The following is a 26,282-nucleotide window of genomic DNA, read 5'->3' on the forward strand; positions in this document are numbered from 1 at the left end:
CCGACAATCACTTGAGTATTATAACTTTTTCATCGGATTTTCGATCGGGGAAATAAGCGACATCATTCAAGTGAGTGTTTTTTCAAAAGTTATAACCATTCAAGACATTCGTAAAAGGATGTGGTCAATGAAGATTAATATGAATGTGGCTCAAGGCATCTTGCTTGAGATGAGAAAACAAAATTATAAGTGTCATGATTTTTATACAACGCTTACTTTTGTGCCATAGCTTTTCAATCGATCACTTGAGTGCTGTAACTTTCAAGAAAATTTTCACCACAAGAGCCATTACTTTAAATACGATGTGAGATTTTGAGGTTAGGGAAATCCCCAACACTTTTCAAGTGGGGTTTTTTTTTATAAAAAATTATAGCATTCAAGTGATCAATTGAAAAAATTTTGACACCAAAGGAAGTGTCGTACGAAAATTTTGGCACTTTTGACGTCGTTTTCGACACGAAATCTCAACTTAGGGACAACCTCATTCTATAAGGAAGTAATATATATATATAAGAAGAAGAAGAAAGAAATGGAAAGACGGTGTTTCTAATGTTGACCTTTCTTCGAGTTCCACGTTGATTGCAAGTTCCACATTTATTCCACTTGAAAGAGACTTTGATATTTGACCGAAAAAAGAAAGAAAGAAAGAGAGTTTGAGAGAATTCCCTTGCTTGTTGCAATCCTTCAGGTGCTGCCTTTAGAAACACCTGCAAATTCGTTTAATAAACGTTGATCTAACTTGTTTTCTTTGTGATATAGTAGCTGATCAATCTAACTACCCTTCCTTATCCAAACTTTGAAGCATCTCTTAACTTATAAAACATAAACTCGATCGTCTTTTAAAATAAACGGCTGCGCGAACGACTTCGAAGTTGAAGACATTCATATAGTTCAAAGTCTTAAAAGATAGATTCATCACATTCGTTTGCTACATAGTGCGTGCTTGTCATTTCTATTCCTTTTCATAGGTAAAAGTACCAAAAAAACCCATGAACTTTTTCGTATTAGTATCAATTTAGTCTATTTGGCCAATGGACGCTGGCCGTCCTACGTGGTACCATCGATGCTTACATGGATATTATTTATAATTTGTTAATAAATTTTTTTCTTTTTCCCTTTTCTTTTTGCCGGTAGCCGGCCACCGGCCATAGGCCATGGCCAGCGAGGATGGCCTCTCCCGGGCAACGGCTGCCATTGTTGGGCCACATCTAGGCATCGCCGAGGCCCCCTTGCTAGACCCGGCAAGGCCGACACTTGCCCAGGCCAAGTTGGCCTCACTAGACCTCGCTGAATTTGGTAAGGGGGGCCTCCCTAGCCATGGCCTGTGGTGGGTGGCTGGTCGGCCACCATAAAAAAAACTGGCGAAGAAAAAAAATTTAAGGGAAAAAATAAAGAATTCAAACATAAAAATATCTACGTCGGCATCAGCCGTGTCATGTAAATGGTCAGCATTCACGTTAGCGGATTTCGGCCTAAATTGGTCGAATAGATTGAATTCGTACTAATGCAAAAAGATTTAGGACTAAATTGATCTAATTGAAAGATTTAGAACTGAATTGATATAAATGCAACAGATTTAGGGCTTTTCTCCCTTTAATATATAGAGTACATTTTCCATGAAGCATATGATCTTTAGGGTTTTCCGCTAACCTCTTCCTGTTTAATTTTTTTGTTTTTTTTTTTACTTTCTTCTTGTTTATTTAACTTTTATCCATGCTTCGCATGTATTGTATATTTATGTAACTGTAGATTACTAAATCCTTATATTGCATTTTACACATTCTAATTTTACGAATTTGGCGATGGATCCTTTTATACTGCGGGTTGCTAAATCATTTTTGTTATGTCTACTAAGACAATGATATACCAACTCAATTAATTCAATGACATTTTATGGTGATCCATCGGGGTGTATTTGTTTTGTGAAAAATAAATGATTTGAAAAATATTTTTCATAAAGATAATCGCTTGCATGGTGCAAATAAAGGACCAAAATTGCAAAGTTGGTAGAAGGAGAACCACTAGTAAAAAAAAAACAGAAGAAGAAAAAACCAAAAATTGAACCGAGCTGGATTTTCAGTTCGGTTCAAGGCAAAATTCAGTTCGATTCATATTTGTTAGTTTGGTCAATTTTTTTTGTCAAAGGCACCTACGGCGTCACCATCCATTGGAAAAAAAAGAAAAAGAAAAAATCAAAAATATAACAGAACTGGATTTTTTAGTTCAGTGCACATTCGGTTCTAGGCCAAATTTGGTTCGATTCAAGTGTACTCCCCAATGGTTCGGTTCAAGTTTTTTGAAAAACTGAATCAAACAGAACAATTGACACCCCTACTTGCATCGTTTACAAATTTGAAGAACAAAAAACAGGTCGCGTGGGCTTTATGGCTATATATAGACGAAAATTATTGTTGATCACGAAAATAAATTTCATTGTCTAATTACATGAAGCCATATATAAGCGATCTTTTTTTTAAATTATTTTTCAAATCATTCATTTTTCTCGAAACAAACAAACCCTACGGAGTACATTTTCTTTATTAGAAGCACTTCATCCCTAGAGTTTTGGTTAACTTCTTGTTTTATTTGACTATATGTCCATACTTCACGTGGGCTTTATGGCTATATATATCTGTTCGTTACTGAAAGCTAATCCTACGAATACGATGATGGATAATGTTGTGTTGGGTGTAGCCAAATTAAACTTGCTATGTCTATATAAATCATCATACTTCGACCAAAAAAAAAATCATCGATACAATTTGATATTTTTGAATGTTTCCCTCGTAATATATAAGATTGCATTGTTTGTAGCCAAACCAATTTTTATTATGTATGCATGAATCACGATGTAATTAGGTTATGTTTTGTTTTGCGAGAAATAAATGATTGGAAAAATATCTCCTTAAAAATGATTGCTTGTGTCGCTCGAAAAAATAAATGAACGAAAAATATTTTCCTCGTGTACGAAAAATGCTTGGACATATATTGTTGTTGGTAATAAAAACGTCTTTTGTTAACCGATTATTTCAAACGATAAGAACAATTATTTTTAGAAAAACATTTTGTAAAATCATTTGTATTTTCGCGAATCAACGGAGGGTTAGATATTTCAAGATATCTCGATCTACTTATGACTAGTGTGCATAGTCAGCATGTATATAACAATAGATGGTAAATATAAAAACATTTCGAATGACAATGATTAGCTAATGATTACCCCAGATTGATCACACTTCCAAGCATTATCCAAAGTTGGGAAAGCAATGACGAAACCAAAAGCTTGCTTCCAGATTAGGATCGCCCATTAGATAACCAAAGTTTCAGCCACTCGGTTCAGTTATTGACAGTAATGATTTTTTTCTTTTTAGAAAAGTATAAATAAATTATTTATTTAGTTTGATAACGACTATTTTTTTTTCTTTTTTTTTTTCTTTTTGGTGGGAAGAGAAACGGAAGTCAATGGCGGTTTGCTTGTTGGCATCTTCTTTGCCACACTCGTACGCTTGCGTGCTACACCTTTTCTCTTGTTTTTAAGGCAAATGCTCACACAAATACGAATTATTTGTTTAAGCCACAAAAACAAAATAGAAAGAAAAAAGATATTCGATGAGTGTTAGGGAGAGCATAGCTACAAAATAGAGCCAATCCGATTCCAAGTTCCATGGTATACATGGTAAATTTTATGTTCTAAAAAGTAGAGAACCGGTTTCGATGGGCATGTAACCTAGCTTGTAACCCGGAACAAGTCTCTATGTTTTTCTTATTTTATATATTCGCTCGATCCTGTAGTACTCCTTAACGTACGATGATTGGTGTGTAATCAGGAACTACCAGTCTGAACTTCCAATTTTCAACGAAATCCAAGACTGAAACTTTTATTTTGTTAATATTTCATATTTTTTCATGTGTCTAAATATGAGTAATGGTCGGGGGATGAAAAAATTACAAAAAAATCATAAACCTATTGTAATTGTGCCAATTCAATGCTAGATATTTTTTTCCAATCCAGTTCTAAACTTTTTGTGTTTTTGTCAATCCAACCCTTCTGGTCAATTTTACTCAAAAATTGCTGGTATGGCACACATGTGGCCAATTTTTAATAATATTTTAATATATATTTTTTTCTAATTTTAATATATTTTTTTTAATTTTTCCTTTTTTTCTTTCTCTTTTTTTTTCTTCTTCCTCCTTCGGCTGGCCATCGAGCCTACCGACCGGCCCTCTTCTTTGGCCAATTGCCGACCAGAAGAAGAAGAAGAAGAAGAAGAAGAAAAAGAAGAAGAAGCAGCAGCAGAAAGAGAAGGAGAAGAAGAAGGAGGAAGAAAAAAAGAAAATAGAATTCCAAAAAATATTAAAATATATCAAAATTGGCCATTTTGGAGCCGATCGCGCCAAGTCAGCAATTTCCCCTCCAAATTTGCCGGAAGGACTAAATTTTCAAAAATACAAAAGGTTTAAGACTGAATTGGTACAAATGCAAAAGGTTTATGACTGAATTGACACAATTACAATAGATTTAAAACTTTTTAGATAATTTTTTCGTCAATAAATTGTAGCATCAAATGATGGTTCTTAGAGATGATAATTTATTGCAATTCAATTAAGAATACAGGTAGAATACAGGTGGAACCCGAGTAGACCCTTTAACCTCCGACGGGGAAGGTTCCAAGTACTGATTTATGCATAGTAGGTTTCAATTTCGAAAAAGTGAAGAACCAATTCCAACGTGTCCGACCTTGGAATTGCTCAAGGGGCAATTTTTTGTTCAAGAAAGTGTACATTTGATCCTTGAATTCACACTCTTTTTTCAAAGTAGTCCTCGAACTTGTGATTTTTGCAATCAATCCTCGAACTTACACAACTTTCTCAAACCAAATCCCGTAGTCCCTGATTATTGATAATTGAAGCTCATTTATGGACAAACAAATAATTATTTTTGCAATTTAGTCCTCGACTGTTACTTTTACTTGAATATGTTGGGAGTGGAGGATGAGGGACTTAATTGAGAAAGTGCTATAAGTCTAAGGATATGTGCACTTCAAATCTTAAAATTTATCACAAAAGCGCAATTGAGTGCTAACACTTGTAAAAAATGCAATTAAGTCCAAAAACTTGTCAAGTTGGTACAATTGAGTCCTTTCGTTAATTTCGTTCAACTTGACCAATGAAAAATATTGACGTGCCTTTTTTCTAATATTTTTTCTATCCTATGTAGCGATGGCGTGGCTAAAACACAAAATCAAAGGTTAAAACGACATTGTTTTTATCCAAACATGATTTAAAATACAATTTTCACTCAAAACATATCAAAAATGTGCTAAAAAAACTACTAGAACTAGCTCTCACAATCGCTGCCCCACCGACCCAAGAAGGGCTAGTGATGGGGATCGTGGGTTAGCGACACCGGCCGACTTACGGGCGAGGCCACATCGGGGCGAGAGTCGTCGACCACTTCTCAACATTGCCTGGTTCTAGCTATTATGAATCATATTTGGACCAAAACGGTATCATTTTAGCCACGTCATTACCATGTAGAAAAGATAAAATATCTATATAAAAAAAAAGCCATATCAGCATTTTTAATTAACTAAGTTGGACATAATTAACAAAACTACTCGATTCCACCAAATTGACGAGTTTTAGGATTTAATTGTATTTTTTTGCAAGTTTTAGGAATCGATTACACTTTTGTGATAAATTTTAGGACTACGAGCAAGCATATCCCATAGGCTTAAGGACAATCACTTGCATGTCGTTGTCCGCCTTTTAATTTGGTCTGGGCCTTTTCAATCGGACCTCTAATTGATACCGGCCCAATTTTCCCAGAGCCCAACAATCTCCAAGAGAGAGTAGGCGCCGGCGTTGGCCTCTGCGTTTTGGTTTTGTCACGTTCAACGGACTTGATAAATAATGTTTAATCAGAATAATCAATGGAACGTTAATTTAGTTGCGAAAGCAAACCAGCACTTAAAGAGTCTTAGGGTCCATTTATTTTGCGGAAATAAATGGCTTGAATATTTTACTAAAAATATTTTCATTTTCTAACGTAAATGTTTACATATAAATTCATTTCAATAATAAAGATATTTATTATTAACTAATTATTTTAAGGGTATTGATGATTATTATTAGGTGCTTCTATAAATTATTATCGAAGTCTTAATATTAAATAACTTCTCAAGAGGACGGAAACGTGATGTAATATTGCTTGTAAGTGTTAGTTGTATTTGCACCTCAATACATGATTATCAGTAGCTCTATGTAAATTTAATTAAAATTGTACTCGGCAAATGGTCCATGAATTTCCTGAAGTTTTAAAACATGTTTAACTTAGTGCCCGAACTATAAGAAGATGTTTAATGTAGCCCTTTTCATTAATTCGAGTTCACGGACAACATTAGACATTTTCTTATCGTTCAAGGAATAAATTCAACATTTTTCAAAAGTTTGAGGATTATGATGGACAAATTGAAAGTTCAGAGATCATGTTGTATATTAAGTTAAAGTTTAAAGATCGTATTAATTAAATTAAAGATTTAGAGGTCATATTACAAATTAAGTTAAAGTTTATGGATCAATCATGTTATTTTTATGTAATTTAACTGGTCAGAATAGTCTGATTAAAAAAAAAAAAAAAACAGGTGAGAATAGGATTAAGTGCTTATGCGTCCTCCCTCTTCTTTTGTCGCGCTGTTCTTCTGTTCCACACAACCCTAAAGAGGCGAGCTTCGAACCGCAGGCGATGCTCCGACGGCGGTGCCGGTGATAAGCTTCGGCCAATATTCAGCAACGGTTTCGGATTGGACAAGAGAGAGAGAGGAGGCGGCTCCTAGCGGTGAAGTCGTATAGATCGAGAATCGAACAAAAAAGAAGCGAACTGAAGCCGCGGAGAAGCATGGGAACTGAGCTAGGATCGGGGAGATTTGCTCGCTGATGCAGGATTTTATTTTTTTTTGTCGGATGCACTTTTCCTCTTTATCCCCAGAAACGAAGGCGCGGGTTCCGGTCTCTTCTCCAGCGCTCGGTATAGCTATCTGCCATTTCCTTTTTCCTGGTTTATGCAGATTGCTCTATGAACTCTTGCTGTCTGAGTTAGGGTTTTCGAGTGGATCACTTTCTATTTGTCGAAACGATATGTGTATGATAGTGTTTGCGATACTGCCTTGTGTTCCTGGGCGGGAATACAGATTACTGAAACCGATTGGCGAGAAATTCCCGTCCTTTCCTCTAGTCGCAGGTCCCTGTTTTCGCTTTTTTTAATTTTTCAGAAATCTCGCGGAATTTCGGTCCGTAAACTTGGCTGAGATATCCCTCGGAGATTGGTTTTTCTGATTTGCCATGCATACAAGAGTTGTAGAGTCATTACTCTATTGATATTTATCCTAATGTTGTGTCTGTTAGCTGCAAAAGAGTGAAGATGGAGATGAGCTCTGCTCGTTAGAACTAGTTTAGTGTGTAGGGTCAAGGGGAGCAATAGTGCTGTGGCAGTCTCTTGGAATATCATCCATTTCGAAGAGAATTGCTCTGCAGCACTATCGCCGTCAGTTACATGTTTATAGTTGACTCTAAGGTTATCTATCTCTTTTAACGAATTATCGAGTAGAAGTCTAATAATCTCTGTTAAATGAAGTGAGATGTGGTTTCACGTAGTTTAGGACATACATGTCGTTATCACTTGTGCCTCTTGTTTCTAGCATAAACAAGCACCCGAGAGAAAGCGAGGTATTTGTTGACAGTGGGTGAAAGCCGCTGATAGTTTGAACTATGAGCAGGAAGCACTTCCCCAAGAAGACCCATCTAAGCATTGATTCCTAGATGGCGTTGGTTGTGATCTGCGGGCAGCCTTGCAGCGGGAAGTCAACAGCTGCGCTTTGCCTTGCTGAAGCTCTTAAGGAGTCGGAAGCGAAGCCCATTGTTAGGATAATTGATGAAGGGTCCTTCCACCTCGATCGCAATCAGAGCTATGCTGATATGCCTGCCGAGAAGAATTTAAGAGGAGTCCTACGGTCTGAAGTGGACAGGTCATTGTCGAAGGAAGACATCGTCATAGTCGATTCTTTGAACAATATCAAAGGCTACAGATATGAGCTCTGGTGCTTGGCTCGCGCCGCCGGTATAAGGTACTGCGTTGTGTTCTGTGATGCAGAGGAAACGCATTGTCAGAAATGGAATGGGGAACGCAGGGAAAAGGGAGAAGCTGCATACGACGATAAGATTTTTGAGGATCTGGCAAGAAGATTCGAGAGACCAGATAGAAGAAACCGTTGGGATTCTCCTTTGTTTGAACTATGGCCACATAATGAGGGAGTGACTAATTCTTCTACTGCCATCGCAGAGGCTGTTTCATACTTAACGAAAAAGGTGGACCCGAAATCGCGAGACGTCAGGGTTTTGCAGCCGACCATTGCTACGCAGAACACGCGATCTTCGGAAGCAAATTCTCTTTACGAGCTGGACAGGGCAACACAGGAGGTGATCAGTGCAGTTGTGGAAGCGCAATCCCAGGCCCTGGGAGGGCCTTCGAATGGGATCTCTGTTGGCGTAGGATTGCCGAATATTACCATATCAAGATCAGTTGGGCTGCCGGAGCTACGAAGGCTCCGACGAACTTTCATTAAGTTGACGGGGCAAACGAGTTTAAGCGGGCGACCACCACCTTCCGATGCAGAGAGTGCCAAGCGGATGTTTGTAGACTATTTGAACCGGGAACTAGGTGCTGCTTAAACTCGAACAGTTCCGCTACGAGCAATTTCTCAATTTTGTCCCTTCTGGAGTTATTTTTCAAGTAATTTTCTAGGTGGGTAAGTTGTTAATGGCCGTGCTCTAATTAGTAAGGATCTGCTGAGAGTGAATACTTGGGTGTCTTGTTTTAGGATTGTAAGAAGCAAGATGTGAGCTTTTGTTCTTAATTTGCATGAATTTGCATCGGCTTCCTATTATTTAGTTTCGTTGGTTATGTATAAAGGAATGGCCTCTATTTGGTCGAGCGTATACAAATGTAGCCCGCATGTTAATGTGGTATAGAACGATGTATACACTTTTGGTAATTCCAAATCAATAAGAAAACTGCCTTGGAAACTCTTGTAAGATGCAAATGTTCTCCTTTCCTTTTAGGCCCGGTCTGCTATGAGAAGAAAAGATGGTTCACTGCCTTGTCGTTCACCGGCATTCGGCAGTCAACCATGTCTAATGACATTATTAAATTAATCAAGCGTGTGCGAAAATAAATGGAAAATAACATATTTAAATGAGTATATATTGATCGTGGCTACTCTTTAGTTTACCACTTATTTGTTGAATTTTGAAGAGAAGCCCTCGTCATCGCGATTCAAAACGGTTGACAGACCAAAAGCCTACAGGGAGGTGGCTTGAGAGCAAGGACGAGGGAAGAGGCTTCCTCCTCACTCCTGATCCTGAGGGAATGCTGATCGATGGTTCCCAGTCCCAAAACTTTCTAATTTCTTTTTTTTTTAATTTTTAGGACATCTAAAAATTATCAGGACAAACGAGAATTTAGTACAAACATATAGATCAATTATCAATCTCAAAATTGATAGGCGGAAAAAAAAATTGGAGAGACTAAAAAATGAGGAGAACACGAGATGAATGAATTGCTACAGATAGCCTCAACAAAATTCATTGCGGCTGCTTTCTGGGCCAAACCACTGGATCTACAGTTTGCACACCACATAGTTCAGCCACCGCCGATGTCGAATTTTCCTTTCCAGGGCCGAAGTATATGCCATGCGGAGATTGCGTCGGATGGTTCACTGTCTAGCAATGACCTGAAAAGAAGAGATCCAAGTCCAGTGAGATCAACCAACTTCAATAGGGGATGCCTGCATTCTCTCTAAAATAGAATGCCCAATACGAAGCTATAACTAAAGTGAGGATATGAAGAGCATGAGGTTGGGGAAAAAAAGGTTATGCAGCAGCACATAGGCAAATTTCTATCTAGGTCCTCACGGAGATGCCAAACAGAGATGGATTGAGTTGCTGATGAAGCAACTGATGACAGTCGTGCATCTGCTAACTTTGTTCTATAGGGGTGGTGTAAAGTGGCATTCCACATCCTCACGGAGATGCCAAACAGAGATGGATTGAGTTGCTGATGAAGTAACTGATGACAGTCGTGCATCTGCTAACTTTGTTCTATAGGGGTGGTGTAAAGTGGCATTCCACATGATGACCAGCTGCAAATTATTAACCTTCGTAGGAGAGTGATCAGAACTACCTGAGCTGAAACACTGTACAGTTCTTGGATGTTGAAAACCTCTCTGCAGCGGAATCAATCATTTTCTCACAAAAGGTTTCTGACAAACAAGCAGCCGTTGGTCACTGCCATTTTGAAGGTCAATCACACGAGCTTCCCAGCGTATCTGAGTGGCAAGCATTCTCGCCAGCTCTATAACTCCCATTTTGTCGGATAAGACAACCCACCCCTACAGTTGTGTCAAATGTCAGACATAAAAAAATCACTAGTTAGATGAGAAGACCACTATAAGAGTTGACGAAAAGCCTATGCATTAGACGAAATCGCGGTGCCCATACTAACATACATCAAGGATCAAAATAGTAGATATGTGCAGCTGCATTAAATAGTATATCAGAGAAAGGATGAAAAAGAAAAGAAAGCTATGAACAGCTTTGGATCTGCAAAGCATGAACTAAATGAGATATTCTTTATACATTCCAGCAAATGCTATGAGGTATATTTTAGACCGAAAAAGAAAAAGCTACCTCAGGACGCAGAATTCTATCCATTTCCAACAATAAATCCATCATGCTGCACCTCTCAGAACTGAGATGAGAAAGTAGACCATTTGCGTGGAGCATATCATAGGTTCGAGAATATGTTGGGAATGGTTCACACCTGCTTGAAGCATAATAATTACTAGGCTTTCTGCAATCACTTCAAAAGTATATAAAATAAAACAGCAGGAGAGAGAGAGAGAGAGAGAGAGGAATTGGTTTTTCAAACTAAGAAGCTTGGGACAGCATTTAAAAGTATTTTGAGTTTAAGAAGTACACGAAGAAATAGAAACTGATTATCATAGCTTTTCACAGACCCCTTTCTCAGTGACACATTTGCAAAGTGACAGATATAGGTGGAGTGACAAGAATACAAGCAGATATATCTTTCTGGGCTAAGTTGGAAGCAAGCAAAGCAACATAGATGGAATAACAAAAATCACCATTGCTATGAGGCATCACGACCACCACAATTTCAAACTTTAGAATGTTGAAATATAGCTAAAGGCCATTTTTGTTGTCAAATATTGGCAATCGACAAAAAGAAAACTCAGCATTTCTACTGGATAAACAGAGTTTGTTGCTAAGAAAATCCTGATTCTAAAAACAGAAGCTTATAACTGTTTTTATATCAAAAGCTACTCCCAATCGTACTTACCAATCATGCAAAACACCAGCAAAACCTTGCTCGAGAATGAGAGGCAGTGTATTCTGAGCCCCAACAGGCACAACATTCATAAGCCAAACTGATTTCTTTTCTTCCAAAAACGCATAATTCAAACCCCCAAAATGAGCATTCATGTCCATAACATTCCGAACCATGTTAAAGGGAGGCAATGGATCTTCGTCTCCAGGCCTTTTTGGATGGTCAGAAAAAATCAATGGGGTGAGCAGAGACCAATAGTTTTTCAGGGCTGATCTCCAGTACTGCAGGTCCTCAAAAAAGTCATCAGGTTGAACTCCTACAATGACAGGTTGATCAATAATTGGTTCAGCATTTATACTCTGTCAATAGGGTTGAATAGTATTGAGGCTGCAAGAAACAGGGAAAAGAAATGGAACAAAGCTGACCATGTAATTCGAGCTCTGCCGAACTCAAATATGGACCTGACGATCTATTCTGAATGGGAGTCCAGTGTTTGCTGGAAGTGCCACTAATACATGAAACAAGGGGCTGATAGTATGATTGTAGATCATGTCCTTTACAAAGGGGTATGGCAGCCTGCTTCCTATTAGAATATTAAGGAGAAAGGTCAATATAAGACGAAGGATCCAACTGAAATCATGGAATTCAGAGACCTGATCTCATGAGAAACATCAACAGTATAAGTCTATGCAGAAGCTACTCACCGGGATTTATAGCTGTTTGCTTCCACAGTTTTTTGCCATATGAAAGTATCATCTTGCTGAGCCAGAAGACTCCAACAAAGTTCATCCGCAAACTTTTCCAGGGGAATAACCATGTTTGCCTTCTTTGTACTCAATGAACTTCCCTGTGCCTTATTCACCGGAGCAGTTAAAACAAAGTAACCTCCAGGTCTCAGTAGCCGATCTACTTCTAAAAGGAAAATCCCATCTGCTTCAAAAAATGATAGTCAGCAAGTAGCTCCACTAAAAAATGTTATGGCCTATCGTGAGCTAAAAGAAACAGCTTTAAGCATTTACCAACATAATGCATATTTTGTCAAGATTACTTCAGAAATTCTTACTGTTATGTGTTCTTTTATTGGAGATTTATTTAGCTTAGACTTGTTCAACAGAAAACCATGTCTTTCCCGCGATACGACCATTTGCATCAAAACCAAGCAACAAGGTCCCTGGTTCCACCTATATCAGTTTCTTACCTCTACAGACCAACATCTTAACAGAGCAAACTTGACACATTGATAACACACAAGAAGAAAAAAGCAAACCTAGATGAACTCGTGATTGATCTTTGTTAAAAACATTAGACAGTTTCTCAAAAATGAATCTTTTTTGCTCATCATCGTTAGACCTTAAACCCTCACCGTTTTGGATCAAAAAACTTTCTGCTTGAGATCTCCGCCCCAGACACCTCCATAGTTTAATATCATTTGCAAGTGAAGGACACACACCGCAGTCTTTGTCTCCAACAAATCAACAAGGAGCACCCACCATCAACATTTTCACAGTCCAGGAGCAAAGCTCCATTTCAGAATGAAAAATATGAGATTGTTGTTTTCCTGAACTGTTGGGCTTATTAAAGAGGGGGAGACAATATGCAACAAGTAAATGGAAAAGATGAAACCTTGAAAAGCACCTCGGCAGAGTTGTTAGTTTCATGATTAAAAACAAGAAATTTTGCTCAAGTGTAGTACTTAATTGTGGCTTTTGGACTTCTTGTCTTCAATGGTGACCCTAATGGGTCAATGAAGAGAGGCATTAGGCTTTGGACACAGACAGCAACTTGGACAACAATCTCACACCCCCATTAAAGCTTATTTGCCACTATTCTATGGGCCCATTCATTGAACAGGCCTGCTCAACATGACGATAGCTTATGCTGAATGGTTGAACAAATGCCATCTTACACTGCACTGGTTTGAACTCATTGCTTCAAAGAAAATCAGCTCCTACCACAGGTTCCAACAATTTCCAGAGAGTCTTTTGCTTATCACGGAGCAAGAGACCATAAACCAATCAAATCCAATATGGAAATCATCACTATAACAGCTAAATACTGCTAGAAATTTCTTTAACTATACCAGTTCAGCAATATATTCAACAGAAAACTAACAAGGGAAAAGCAGAATTTCAATTAGTTAAGCGACTGAAAAGTACCTTTGTCATCCCAAACAATTCCACATTGAGCACAGTGAACCATGTCGTATGACAGCGTAGGATATGGAAGTTGCCGAGAAACAAAGTTGCCAATGATTGCAGGAAGACCTCTCTCGAGGGCCATTTGAACTTGGCTACCAGTTGCCTCATATGCCGCAACACAAACAGCCATGACCTTTAAAGATAGTAAATGCGACCCAAAACTGCCAAAACCACAACCGATATCCAGCACTGTGCGCACCTGCAAGTTGTATATCCGAAGAATGATATGTTACTCCCTATGGCAGAAAAGTGGGGATTTTAGAAAGAAAGACTAGGAACAAAAAAGTTTATGGCATGTGACGGTTGCCACTACAATTTAGCACTAGATTAAAAGCCAGTGCATACAAAATCACACTATAGCTCACTTTAGAGATTCTCCGGCACAGAAATATATGTATCAAAGTGATATATTGAGATAAAAAGAAGAGTTACCCCTGCTTGGATTAATTCTGTGTCACTGCCCAATCCTAGCATCTCTGCGATTTGGCGTGAATAGTCTTTGACACCGTCAAAGATTGAACCATCGTCAGAGTGGAAAGCAATTTGATTTTCTTCCAGCAGCATCATCCTAGACAGCTCAAGAAAATAGACGCAGGAATGTGAGTCAAATTCATGAAAGAGCTACAAGAAATCACTACAATCTGGATAAAGTGACAAGTTATTGAGACAGGAGTAGTTTATTAGCCCAAGGAGGAATGTGGAACGTTTCCTGCTTCACAACATCTGTTCTAGCTTAAGTGAGAAGATGGACCTTTTAGTCATGCTTCCTGAAGAAAGAAACTGGTCCTTCGTAATCTTCACATTTCCACTCCATATCACATCCCGACCAGATGGCCACCTGAGAGGAATCTTATATTCTTTTGGAGGGCGAACCAAACAGCGTTCTACTACTCTTGACAGCTCGCAGTGACGATCGAACTCCTCCCCGTCCTTATATCCAGCCAACATATTTGCAGAGACATTGTAGCAGGGAACAAAGTTCTCCCTCTCTTTGCCACATAGACCGAGTTCCTTTACCCGACCAGCACCCCCCGAAAGGGATTTTAGTTCCAAATAATCAACAGCAGCTTGCTCCTTTAGCTTTCTATAGTTCGTATAGATGTCAGGTGCCGGAGTGGAAGTTGCAGCTTCAAATGCATTTGATGAAGACGACCCCAAGAGAGTGATTAGTGCTAATACACTAATAAGGCACAAGACTAACCAACTGATTGGTGGCCTTGGGCCAAGAACGAGAGCTAGCTTATTTAACCAGGGGGTTCTCATGCCCAAAGTTTGTGCAAGCCCGTCCAGAACCCAAGATATAAGTCCCCTACGTCACCAATTCTGTCTTTCTAATCCTCCAGAAAATAAGAAATCTGCGATCTATCATGAAACACATAAACTTCGCATACTACCATGTACCTCACAGTTCATCTGAGCATTCCCTTTCGTGTCTTGCAAACTGAAGAGAATGAATCTCCGGCACTAAATTATGCCATCAGTCACATGGGATCAGCAGAATCTCCGAAATCAGAGTTCACTCAAGTCCCACGAGCATGTCAGAAATGACGAAATCCCGAAAAACCCCAGAAAAAGGGCCAGAATTAATCCCGATTCCTTAACCAACAGCTTATCCTCGGAATCTCCAACCTACAGAAAGCTCGAGTCGATCCCAATTGTGCTCCAGATAGATCCTGCACAGAACAGTCAAATGATTTAACAAGTCACGACTGTTCCGTCTGAGCTCGCGATGCCACTGATCCTCTCAAAATGAGCACAACAACAACAACAACAACAACAAAAAAAGAGGAACACCGCATCAAATTAGACACAACACAGCAAGCCTCGTACTCCGAACAATTCAGTCCTCCGCCAGTCCCTCAGCTTAACCGAACACGAACGCAATCAGATCAACGCATCATCGCCCAGCACAGCACCGCATTGTCATTCAGATCCGAGATCAGATCAAGGAAAGGCAACCAGGAACTCACCGGCCCCGAGCTCTATCAATGGCGCCGCATAGGGCTCGGGAAAAAAACGCGATAGCCGCGGCTCGAACTCGGAAGTCGAAAGGAATTCAATCCGCAACCGAGCGTGAGGGTGCTATATTTCAGGCGAGTGCAGTTACCCAACATCGACCACTTCCTTTTCCACCTTCTTCCTCTTCTTCTTCTTCCCGTGGATTCACATGGAGGATGAAGGAGAGAGAGGTTCTTATATATGCGTGTGCAGACTTTTTTGGTTCTCCTTCCTTGGAATTCCCCGAATCAGATCCAGAGGCTCGCTTATTTAGACAGAACGAACAGGGCATTTTCGTTGGTTTTACTTTTCCTCAAAAAAAAAAAAAAATTAGTTTAATATTAATAGAACCGCGACAGGGAATGATTTGTCTTCTAATGTTGTTTGCGGTTTGTTTGGCTTTGGCATTTCATGCTTTTACCCTGTCTTATTAAAATAATCGCGATTGCTTTAATTAGTTCTCTTGAAGACATAATAAATTGACCGATATGTTATAATTTTCAAGATACTTTATATTTTCGTAAAATGTGTTGTTAATCAAATTCAAATTCAAACGGCGGTATAATGAGATGCTGGTTAAGCGCAAATAACATGAGAGACTAATTTTAATTCTTAAAGATATCGGGCGATCATAACACACGTTAAAAAAAAAGCCAATTAATTGAAATTTCGTTTAGGCTTTTGTGATTTCAATATTTTAACGACGCGATTCCGTTAAACAAATTTTTTTTATATATTTTTTGTGTTCGGTAGCTACGCTACAGATCTGTGGGACAGCTGATGTCGTGTGCACGATTCGAATCACACGAGGGGGCGCGACGGCCGAGATCGCCACCGTGGGTTCCGTGCACATGTGGGACGAGCGGTTGAGATTCAGCCGTCAGAGGTGATGGACGACGGGCTGTGTCGTCCTTGATCGTAGCCCCATTTGTTTTTTTTGGTAAGGATCGTAGCCCCATTTGTTTCCTTATAGAGTTTTGGGAAAAAGCCATCAATAATCCTAAACTATGTCCTTTGTGACACATTTACCCCAAACTTTTCTTTGTGACACAAAAAACCCTAAACTTATATGCATGTAACACATTTACCCCAAACTTGTGCTCGTGTGACATATTTACCCCGAAATATTTTTTTGTGACATCAAAAATCCTAAACTTATATTCGTGTGACACATTTAGCTCAAAGTTTTGAGGTAAATGTGTCACACGAATATAAGTTTAGGATTTTTGATGTCACAAAAAAATATTTCGGGGTACATATGTCACACGGGTATAAGTTTAGGGTTTTCAATGTCACGAGAAAAAGTTTGGGGTAAATGTGTCACATGAGTGAAAGTTTGGGATTTTTGGTGTCACAAAAAAAAGTTTAGGGTAAATGTGTTACGATTGGCATAGTTCGGGGTTTTTAGTGGTTTTTTCCCTATAGTTTTCTTTATATTGATTTATTATCATTCTAATGACAGATTAAGCAAAGGAATTTTAGACAGAAAAAAAAACCAAAGGAATTATTTAGGAGTTTCCAAATGGAGGGCTTTAGATCCGCTGATTGTGTCAGATTGGATAATGAATGCGATTGCGTTGGACATTTTCGATGGGTCAAGAATAGCGATTCATGTCCAAAAAAGGTTAGCGATCACATCACATTTAGATTTGGCAATAATATTTTGCGTAGGAAAGCGACCTCTAAATTGATACATATATATATATGTATATATACAAGTTTAGAATATATGATTAATTATTGTTGACTAGAATTTTAGATAAAAGTCGTAGTCACAATGAGATATAAATGAATTAGTCAATTCAATTGAAACATAAGTGTAGGGAAAAAGGAAGAAAAAGAGAGCCCAATTTATCATCATATGTAGGCGGGGCATTGATTCTGGGTTGAATCGGGAACGACCGAACCGGTCGAGTCCGAGTAGTTTTCCCCGTGCGAAATCGGACCGGCGGACCGAACCAACAGAACCGGGAGAGAGAACCTAAATTAAAATCAGGGCTCTCTCTTCTTTTAGACCTCAACCTTCTCCTCGCTGCTCGAAGAGGCCTCGCTCTCAGTTGTTCCTGGCCAATTCGCTTCCGGTCCGTGATTCTCCATTCAGGTTTTAATCCTCTCCGCGTTTGACAGCCAATCGCACAATGCTTGAGAAGTTTAGCTGCATATATCCATTCAGTCATATAAAAAAATTTATATAAGAAGAAAATCCGATCTCAAGGTCAGTGGGGTCATTTCCTGAGGAATTCCACATATAGAAAACCAACCATATGCCGATTGACCCAAAAAAGGATCACCTCCAATCATTACACGACATATCTTTGAAAATTCGTAACTTTCCTTTTGCGGTTTTTCTTCAATAAGCGATACTCCTTAGCAGGATTATCATATAATGCTCGTTTGAACCGAGGTAGTAATATATTAATCCGTAACGAAATATATGCCTTTTTTAGGGTAGACATTTCGGATGCACGATGATATGATTGATGTGATTCTTTGGATAAGAGTGATAAAGATAGGAAAAAAGGAAAATGGAAGGAGGGGTAAAATTTACGGTTGAGGGGCGCGATTAGGAAAATTGTCAAAAAAAAAGTCTTAAATATTTTACACTTTTACCAATTTAATTATAAACTTTTTAAGTTTGTCGATTCAATCCTAAACCTTTTCGACTTTTACCGATTCGGTTCTATTGACCGAAAATTACTGATGTGGACGTTGGTCATACTACGTGGCACCACCAGCGCTGATGTGGATAATTTTTTAATATTTTTATTTTTATATTTTTTTTGTTTTTTCCTCTCTTTTTTTTCCTTTTTCCCTTTTCCATTTTTTTCCTCTACCGACCTCAAGCAAGGGCGACCCTCGCCCCGAGGCCGAGAGGGCAGCCCTCGCATGAAGCTGGCAAAGGTTGACGCCGATGGAGGGAGAAAAAGGAAAAGGGAAAAATAAATAAATAAATAAAATACTTGAAAAATATCAAAATGATATTAAAAGATATCTACGTCGGTGCCGGGTGCTACGTAGGACGGTTAGTGTTTTACATCGTTGATTTCTGACCAATAGGATTGAATCAGTAAAAAATAAAAAGGTTTAGAATTGAATTGACAAAAATACAAAAGGTTTAGCACTTTTTTGACAATTTTCCTAAATGCGTTTAGTTTAATTCTTGCCTAATATGCTATAACATACTCAAAAGTTATTCATGCAAGTGGAATCCTCTAATTTATTTATTTGAGTAACTATGCCAATTTGATCCAAAACCTTTTAATGATTTGCCAAACTAGTCCTAAACCTTTTCACGAATTACCAACTTAGCCCTTCCGGCCAATTACTCAAACAAACCGTTAAGGACTAAAATAGCAAATTTTCAAAAAATTTAGGACTAAATTGGTAAAATTTCAAAAGATTTAAGACTAAATTGGTATAATTGAAAGGTTTAGCACTGAATTCACAAATTGTCAAAAGGTTTAGAACTAAATTGGCACAATTGAAAGGTTTATGACTGAATTGACACACGTGCAATAGGTTTAGGGCTTTTTTGGTAATTACCCCGAAAGGTCAGTTATAGCATTCGACTAAAATTTACTACCTAACAATCTAATTAACCTTTTTTAAAAGGGTTTAGATGAAATTTCGCTGGCAAAATTCGTCGACGAAAATCGGAGCCCAATTCATATAAAAAAAGAAAAAGATGTTATGTTATTGTTTAGCTAGAAGTCATATATTGCGGAAGCTTGGCATTTCGCCGAGTCCAGTCCTCCGGACTGGAGCCTAAAGAATCTGCATTTACAAGTGTTTCAAAGACAATCCTCTCGAAATTTACCATAAGAATTGAACGTAATGCCGGACTACATTTAAATACTCTCGACCAAATGCGGGTCGTTCCTCGATGCTTAACCGACGACACTAAACAATAGAAAACCTATAAAAATCCGAGCTCTCACCCGACAGCCTCACCCCTTGAAGGCGAGATAAGCCAGCAAGAATTAGAGGGCTCTCGAAATTCGAGTCAAGTTATTCCTGGATGCTTTTTACCTTTTCGTTGGGCACCTGTTCCGAGACGACCACGGATGTCGAGATCGAATTGTGTGCGATGTCGGCCTCCACAAAGACAGAATTCGATATCAGGTGGTCAACAAATCCAAAATGTGCATTGCCGAAAAAATAAATAGATTTAACTACCACAAGTTTTGGACAACGAAAGACTCCTCATTGCGTGATTTCCCGTTGGAACAAAGGGCCGGAAGCACGAGCCCCTTTTTGAATATCAGCCCATGAAAAACGTGGGGCCCCCAAGTGACTCAACGGCCTATGCTGATGTGTTTTTTTTTTTTGGTCGCAAGGCCTATGTTAATTTTTTTGGTCGCTTGGTTTTGTATGCTCTTTTTTTTGGGACTTTTATAAGACATTGCGGCAATGTCCAAAAAAAAAAAAAAAAGGCCAATGTGCAATGACCTCCATGAACTTTTAATTTAGTCGATGTAGTCCATGAACTATTGATAAGTATTCAATCTTGTGAAAATTTATTAAAGTTAATGGATTCTGCAGATATAATTTTCAATCCGTTTAAAGAGTGAGCAATGGAAAAAAAAAAGTTTCGGTGTAAGATATTCATCTCAAATCAATATGCAACAATTCACGTCATCAAATAGCGAAAGACAAGTTAACACAGTTTTTTTTTTTTTTCCTTTTCTACAGCAGATGGATAAAAAGACGAACATTCGACTCGTCATTCATAAATATCCAACTTGGCATACTATAATCCACGTCATCGAGTATGTTTGTTTTGTCGATTGACCGATTGCATTGAACATTTACCAATATTTTAGGGACCACGTCGAACAAATTATAAGTCTAAAGATGGCAATGCGTGTCGGGTCCGAAGTTTCAAGGATTATTTGGGCCGTTTTCGGTTCGGTCCGGTCTGGGCGGTTCCTAATCCAGTCGATCGATCATGGCATCATGCTATGTAATCCTCATTTTCTACTATAAAAAGAAGACAAAAACTCCCCAAAAAAAAAATGGGGCCTAAAATTACAGAAAATTCGCGCTGTCTTTCGTTTTTCATTTTTTTTTTTCTCTGTACCCCAGGAATAACGGCCAAGATCCGTTTTTGGTTCCCAAACTCGCGCACTCTTGAACACGATATAAAGCCACACCCTCGCGCTTTGCCTCCCGTTTCGCTCCCACTCCTCTTCCTTCTCCTTCTCCCTCCTCCTCTGGTTATTGCTTCTCTCGATTTCATCTCTCTCTCTCTCAACAATGTCGTCGGAGAAGGAGCGAGAAACTCACGTTTACATGGCCAAGCTCGCCGAACAGGCCGAGCGTTACGACGGTAACTTGCTTTCCGCTTGTTTTTTTTTTTTTTTTGGGGAGGGGGGGGTGGTGTGGCTTTTTCAATCGCTCTATCTCTGTAATGCGTTCGGGAATGTGCCGGTAATAGCACTTTCTCGATGATCGTGGCTTTTCCGGATCTTACATTTTTCATAATGTGGATGAATTATCGGTAGAAGAGGTTGCCGGATGGATGACGTGATGCGGTAGAGGGAATCGAAATGTGAATGACGCTCGACAAGGCTGTTAGATTTCGATTTGCTGCTTATTTGCTTTTGTTAGGAAAATGCATGTGGAAAAGATTGAAAACCGTTGTGTTTGATTCCTAGTTTGGTGTGGAGATGTGGCTGGCATCCGCAAGGAAGTGTTGATATCGTGAATTATTGCCATATCAGGGTAAGGTACCTTGGCGCCGCAGTTTATCCTGACATGTTGATGGAGACTATTACTGCCCTTTCTGTTTGGATTGTGGTTGATGACCAAAAATGGAATTTTGATGAATGAACTTCTTAAGATTTCAAGATCCATGTGTGAATCTGTTGTTGGGATAGGCAGCTGTTTATCAGCTATGAGGGGACTGCATTTTCCTCAAGATATTTTACCTTCATGTAATCAATGCAGAAATGGTAGAGTGCATGAAGAAGGTTGCTAAGCTTGATCTAGATCTGACTGTGGAGGAGAGGAATCTCCTTTCTGTTGGCTATAAGAATGTGATTGGCGCCAGGCGAGCCTCGTGGCGCATCATGTCCTCAATTGAGCAGAAGGAAGAGTCTAAGGGCAATGAACACAATGTCAAACTGGTTCGGGATTACCGACAGAAGGTAGAGGAGGAGCTCTCCAAGATCTGCAATGACATTCTGTCCATCATAGACAAGCACCTGATTCCGTCCTCCAATGCTGGAGAAGCCACTGTTTTCTATTATAAAATGTGAGTCCTTTTGCTTGAAAGTGCATTTCATTTCTGCTGGATTGAAACTACAGTTTCCATGCAGTCTTCCCTCTGATAAGCCACATAACATGAGAACAAAATGGGTTTCTCAAGTGTTACAATTTCTGTTCCTGTCTCATTTATGTCAGTCTCTACTGTCTGGTTGCAAGCTTAAAAACATCAGCATATCCCAAAAGAAAAAGTTATAGAAGAGATTTGGTTTGAAGTGGCTTAGACATGTGATCCACCTTCATTTAATAGATTCGCCACTCTCTTACCTCTTTATGTTATCGACTTTAATGCTACTTACAAGTCAGCACAGAGATGATGTGTAAAAATTTCAAGAAAATCATGTATAGTTGTTCTTTATAGATGAATTTGCTATCTGCCTAAATATAGGAAAGGGGACTATTACCGCTACCTTGCTGAGTTCAAGACTGACCAGGAAAGGAAAGAGGCTGCAGAGCAATCTCTGAAAGGCTATGAGGCATGTTGATTTGAAGTCAGATTACAAATGCATTGCTAGTGTATTGTAATTCAGTATCTAATAGTGCTGTTATCACTTATAAACTCCATTGTCATTCTGTATAGGCTGCTTCAAGCACTGCGAACACAGAACTCCCATCGACCCACCCAATCCGTCTAGGCCTTGCCCTCAACTTCTCTGTATTCTACTATGAGATAATGAATTCCCCAGAAAGGTACTTATTCCTGACCGACTGAAAATACACACTCAACTGGCAGTCTTGCCTGAGGATGCAATAGTGATACATCGATGGTACATGCAGGGCCTGCCATTTAGCTAAGCAAGCTTTTGATGAAGCAATTGCAGAGTTGGACACGTTGAGTGAGGAGTCCTACAAGGACAGCACTCTCATTATGCAACTATTGAGAGATAACCTGACTCTCTGGACCTCTGATTTGCCTGAAGATGGAGGTATTTGTTAAATAATGGACAGCAGAAACATGTCATAGATATAGTCTCGAAATGATTTTCAGTAATTGTTGGGGCGGGACTGTAAACAATTGGAAAAGAAATGGCATGGTTGTCACTGATGTCCTTTTGAGAACTCAGCTTCTCACTTATGTACTCTATGCAGGTGAAGATGGCATCAAAGTTGAAGAACCTAAATCTGCTGAACCCGAGGTACATGTTAGAGAACTTTTTTGGGCATCCACAGGACACATTTATCTGCCGCTGTTAATAAGATCTTCTTGCTTTGTGCAGCACTGACCAATGTCTCTGTTATCAAGACATGGGCGTTAAACTACAAGGGTGCATCCATAGATGCAGTCTTTCTTCTTCTCCGGCAGACTAAGCAGACAACATGGAAACCTGCAAGCAGTTACTTCGAGCTCTGTTGCGAAAGCAAAAGTGCAGCAGATTGCTTCACCTCAGTTTCGCTTTTTTATCTTTGGACTTTTCTTTTTTCTGCAGTTCATGTTTTCACTCAATGCTTGATCATGTAAACGCGGACTCTGGATTTCGATACTCTGATTATCTTATGTTGCCATCGCCCGACTGTACCCTGGCTTTTGCGTCATGTTTCTGTTTAAAATTTAATTCCATTTTTTCTCGGAGATACCATCAGTGTTCAATTTAAAGCTTTATAGGTGGCCAACGGTGGATCCTATATATCCTCTACGCCTAAGCGGTCCTTCCACGAAGTGATGAAGAATAATTTTTCCCCGAGGAGCTTGCCGTTGGTCCGCTTGCGTGAAACAACTTTGTGGCCTTTTAAAGACGATCGGTTGAGAGGGTCTAGCAAAACCCAAAAGCACGATTATTTGAGATATATGGTGAGTTAGTGTGCTGTCGGTCCCATGTTTAAAGAAGCCAACATCAAATCCTTTCACGAGTCTAATTGAATCTGCAATTGGAAATCGCGCTTCCGACACCGATACCGGACAGAAAATTGAAGGGTTCGGCCGACATTCCCTACTCTTTATAGCCGTTGTTTTTTGTACGGGTGGTGTAACAAGGGTGGCACCAAACTGAGCAAGAATGTTTTGAAACCCCACCACCCCGGCCCTTCACCCGGATGAACTTTCATCCGTCCAAGAATAGATTCTTGCATACCCTAAGGACAGGAATCGAACAGCGTACTATCCGTAATCAAAAGCGGAACTTTCACGCGAGGGCACAACTTGCTCTCACCCAAAGGGCTAGAAACCCAAACAAGGCAGCTCAACAAATTTTTACCATCCCTAACTTGGACATTCAAATTTTAATAAACCGTTCCTTCAAAGCACAAGCGGCAACTTTAAATTGGCCGATTTCACAGAAGCAAGTGTCCAGTCCTTAGGCCTTTCTGTTCACCTTTCAGCATGATTTATGAACGATCATCTTATTGATTCTCAAAACACTGCGAGATTCATAACCTGGAAAATCTCCTTTTGCAAGTGATTACATGTATTTTGTATCTCGAAACGATCCATCCTGCATGCCGATACTCCCACAACATTCTGTCTCGCTCTCAATTAAATCCACCAGGAATCGGAGAACTGGAAAGGAAAGCTGAATTATGTACATCGCGTCAGCCGTCGCAATGACAACATTATTCTCGCAAGTTATGGACTAAGCATGTACGGCAAATTGACAAATTCATCCCATGAACATGCTGGGGGCAATGATATAGCTAAGGTCTCCAGACTCGAAAATAATATGTACCATTCTTCTCGGGATTAAAGCTCTTCCTTGACGAAATAGCTTGGCGGCAAGCTGAAATCTTCCTCTTGGTTTAGAATCTCAGATTCATCCTCATCTGGTTTCTGACCACAAAAGGCAATGAACAATATCAACAAGCGTGCTTCCATATCCTTGAAACAGAAACAACAGGCATACAAAATATGCACCCAGAATAGCTAGCTCTCTACATCCATGGAATCAGGGTGCCGGTCTTTGAGATTAAGTTGGGAACTTTCGTCATATCGATCAATCAAAGAAGCAAAATTTACTTCGCCATTGCTTCATCGCCGCATTCACACGATGAATGATCAGGAATATACACAACCCACAAAAAAAAAAAAAAGAAGAAGAAAAAGAGCAGCTTAAATAGACCAAGTACCAGCATGTCTAAGTTGTAGAAACGATCCAGCAATTGCAAAACCTCGTCGGCAGAGAAATGGCGGTCGAAGCTGGGAAAAGCAGCGAGCACGTCATGAGAGACTTGGAAAAACTAGATAAATCATCTATTTTCTCTGGACAAACTGAACAGGTAACACCCAAAGGGTGAAGGGATATTTAAAGAGGAAAGAACCTTCTTCGCAGGTGCTCCATTAGCCCGTAAAGGACGAAGTGCCGATGTATACCTGCAAGTGATGGCTGCTTAACCCTTGGAAGCATTCGAAACCAATTCGATGAACACAGAGTTTTCAAGAAATGGAAATGGATCGTAATGTCTGTACCCGCATTCCACACACACTAGCAGACAGATAAAAAAAAACTGTAATCTACAAGAATTGCAATTGTAGTCCTCCAAAAGAGAACTGAATTGCCCAGGAAACAGACAAAGCAGGTAGGACTAACTGTTGTTGTCGGGAAAAATTAGTTGATTGCAGTCAATAAAAAGGAAAGTGCAAGGCGACAAAGTTGTCGCCTTTTGCCATCGCCCTGAACAGGCACCACGAGAGCAAGCTATCGATCGAAACTCGACTCACCTCGCAATTTAGCGGGAGGGTACCTCTCGAGAGCTTCCAGCAGCCTGAGCTCCAATTCGACCTGCGATTGCTCCTTCTCGCGGGCGCAAATGGATCGGATGTCAGAATCAGAACTCATTTTCCAGCTACGAAACGACCAGTTGCATCAAACACGGGGATCAACGAAGATACCTGAGGGAGAGAAGACGCAGAGGAAAGAGGCGCCTTGCACGGAGAATGCACCGACACCCCGTCTTGCTCCTCCTCCTTGCAACCGCCGACGTTGCCTCCGCCGCCGTTGCCTCCGCCGGCCATCGGGGTGACGAATCTGCGCAAGCAGTCGGGCAGATTTTCAAGAGAAATCGGGAGCAAAACGATTCATTTTTATCTTCAGTTGGTTTTTTCTTGGGTTTAGGGTATCCCGGTTTGATCGTAATGGACTTGTTTTTATACCAGGCCTCATCGCCTCCCCATTGGGCTTTCGTTTTCTTTTTCTTTTTTCCTTTTTTATTTACACCATGTCCCAGCACGTTCCCGTTTTTTGGAACCGGAAGGAGAACCTCTCACCGATAATAAGTTATATCTAAACATTTGGGTAGACGATGAACATATTTTTTTTTATACGTATATTTGTTTTTGTAAGCAATATTAATGATCATTTTTTTGAAAAATATTTTTCAAATCACTTATTTTCTGCGAAACAAACGAAGTCCGAAATCGTAGAAGGCGTAACAGCATAAAAAGGCGTATCACGTGAAATACTCGAATTCTGTATAGAGATGAGAAGATT

At 39.5% G+C, this 26,282-nt stretch overlaps 4 protein-coding genes across 7 annotated transcripts; 2 read left to right on the forward strand and 2 right to left on the reverse strand.

Moving 5' to 3' along the window:
* Nucleotides 1-6,645: 6,645 nt before the first annotated feature.
* LOC115753540 (protein KTI12 homolog) lies at nt 6,646-8,918 on the forward strand. Its single transcript, XM_030692187.2, has 2 exons — nt 6,646-7,027; nt 7,776-8,918. The coding sequence occupies exon 2, from the start codon at nt 7,819-7,821 to the stop codon at nt 8,725-8,727; it is 909 nt and encodes a 302-aa protein (XP_030548047.1). The 5' UTR covers nt 6,646-7,027; nt 7,776-7,818; the 3' UTR covers nt 8,728-8,918.
* A 597-nt stretch (nt 8,919-9,515) lies between these two features.
* Nucleotides 9,516-15,272, reverse strand: LOC115752201 (probable methyltransferase PMT5). 2 transcript variants are annotated; one of them, XM_030690289.2, is made up of 10 exons: nt 14,973-15,272; nt 14,351-14,924; nt 14,032-14,167; nt 13,558-13,798; nt 12,106-12,331; nt 11,827-11,984; nt 11,414-11,717; nt 10,744-10,876; nt 10,238-10,445; nt 9,516-9,788 (listed from the first exon to the last, which is right to left on the reverse strand). In XM_030690289.2, exons 2-9 carry the CDS (start codon nt 14,860-14,862, stop codon nt 10,296-10,298), a joined length of 1,860 nt encoding a protein of 619 aa, XP_030546149.1. In that variant the 5' UTR covers nt 14,863-14,924; nt 14,973-15,272; the 3' UTR covers nt 9,516-9,788; nt 10,238-10,295. The 2 variants fall into 2 exon arrangements, with proteins under 2 accessions (XP_030546149.1, XP_030546140.1); XM_030690280.2 differs by having other exon boundaries at nt 14,351-15,272.
* A 5,455-nt stretch (nt 15,273-20,727) lies between these two features.
* Nucleotides 20,728-23,379, forward strand: LOC115751876 (14-3-3-like protein GF14 iota). Its single transcript, XM_030689891.2, has 7 exons — nt 20,728-20,926; nt 21,547-21,853; nt 22,253-22,340; nt 22,445-22,554; nt 22,642-22,790; nt 22,954-23,000; nt 23,082-23,379. Exons 1-7 carry the CDS (start codon nt 20,854-20,856, stop codon nt 23,085-23,087), a joined length of 780 nt encoding a protein of 259 aa, XP_030545751.1. The 5' UTR covers nt 20,728-20,853; the 3' UTR covers nt 23,088-23,379.
* An 806-nt stretch (nt 23,380-24,185) lies between these two features.
* LOC115751898 lies at nt 24,186-25,889 on the reverse strand. 3 transcript variants are annotated; one of them, XM_030689919.2, is made up of 6 exons: nt 25,685-25,889; nt 25,514-25,586; nt 25,114-25,165; nt 24,922-24,991; nt 24,525-24,625; nt 24,186-24,354 (listed from the first exon to the last, which is right to left on the reverse strand). In XM_030689919.2, the coding sequence occupies exons 1-5, from the start codon at nt 25,805-25,807 to the stop codon at nt 24,539-24,541; spliced, it is 405 nt and encodes a 134-aa protein (XP_030545779.1). In that variant the 5' UTR covers nt 25,808-25,889; the 3' UTR covers nt 24,186-24,354; nt 24,525-24,538. The 3 variants fall into 3 exon arrangements, with proteins under 3 accessions (XP_030545779.1, XP_048135004.1, XP_030545772.1); XM_048279047.1 differs by having other exon boundaries at nt 24,186-24,358; XM_030689912.2 differs by lacking the exon at nt 24,186-24,354 and having other exon boundaries at nt 24,362-24,625; nt 25,685-25,888.
* Nucleotides 25,890-26,282: the final 393 nt, after the last annotated feature.

Source organism: Rhodamnia argentea, chromosome 5, assembly GCF_020921035.1.
Source record: "Rhodamnia argentea isolate NSW1041297 chromosome 5, ASM2092103v1, whole genome shotgun sequence".
Lineage (NCBI taxonomy): Eukaryota > Viridiplantae > Streptophyta > Magnoliopsida > Myrtales > Myrtaceae > Rhodamnia > Rhodamnia argentea.

What these genes read in the sequence shown, in the direction of transcription:
- LOC115753540 (XM_030692187.2), top strand. Translation starts at nt 7,819, where the DNA reads ATGGCGTTGGTTGTGATCTGCGGGCAGCCTTGCAGCGGGAAGTCAACA.
- LOC115752201 (XM_030690289.2), bottom strand. Translation starts at nt 14,862, where the DNA reads ATGAGAACCCCCTGGTTAAATAAGCTAGCTCTCGTTCTTGGCCCAAGG. An exon ending in AATTGTTTGGGATGACAAAG is followed by an intron (nt 12,332 to 13,557) that starts GTACTTTTCAGT and finishes TTTTTGAAGCAG; the next exon opens with ATGGGATTTTCCTTTTAGAA. An exon ending in GCAAACAGCTATAAATCCCG is followed by an intron (nt 11,985 to 12,105) that starts GTGAGTAGCTTC and finishes ATATTCTAATAG; the next exon opens with GAAGCAGGCTGCCATACCCC.
- LOC115751876 (XM_030689891.2), top strand. Translation starts at nt 20,854, where the DNA reads ATGTCGTCGGAGAAGGAGCGAGAAACTCACGTTTACATGGCCAAGCTC. An exon ending in AATCTCTGAAAGGCTATGAG is followed by an intron (nt 22,341 to 22,444) that starts GCATGTTGATTT and finishes CATTCTGTATAG; the next exon opens with GCTGCTTCAAGCACTGCGAA. An exon ending in TGATTTGCCTGAAGATGGAG is followed by an intron (nt 22,791 to 22,953) that starts GTATTTGTTAAA and finishes TACTCTATGCAG; the next exon opens with GTGAAGATGGCATCAAAGTT.
- LOC115751898 (XM_030689919.2), bottom strand. Translation starts at nt 25,807, where the DNA reads ATGGCCGGCGGAGGCAACGGCGGCGGAGGCAACGTCGGCGGTTGCAAG. An exon ending in CTGCGTCTTCTCTCCCTCAG is followed by an intron (nt 25,587 to 25,684) that starts GTATCTTCGTTG and finishes GCCCGCGAGAAG; the next exon opens with GAGCAATCGCAGGTCGAATT. An exon ending in CCCTCCCGCTAAATTGCGAG is followed by an intron (nt 25,166 to 25,513) that starts GTGAGTCGAGTT and finishes CATCACTTGCAG; the next exon opens with GTATACATCGGCACTTCGTC.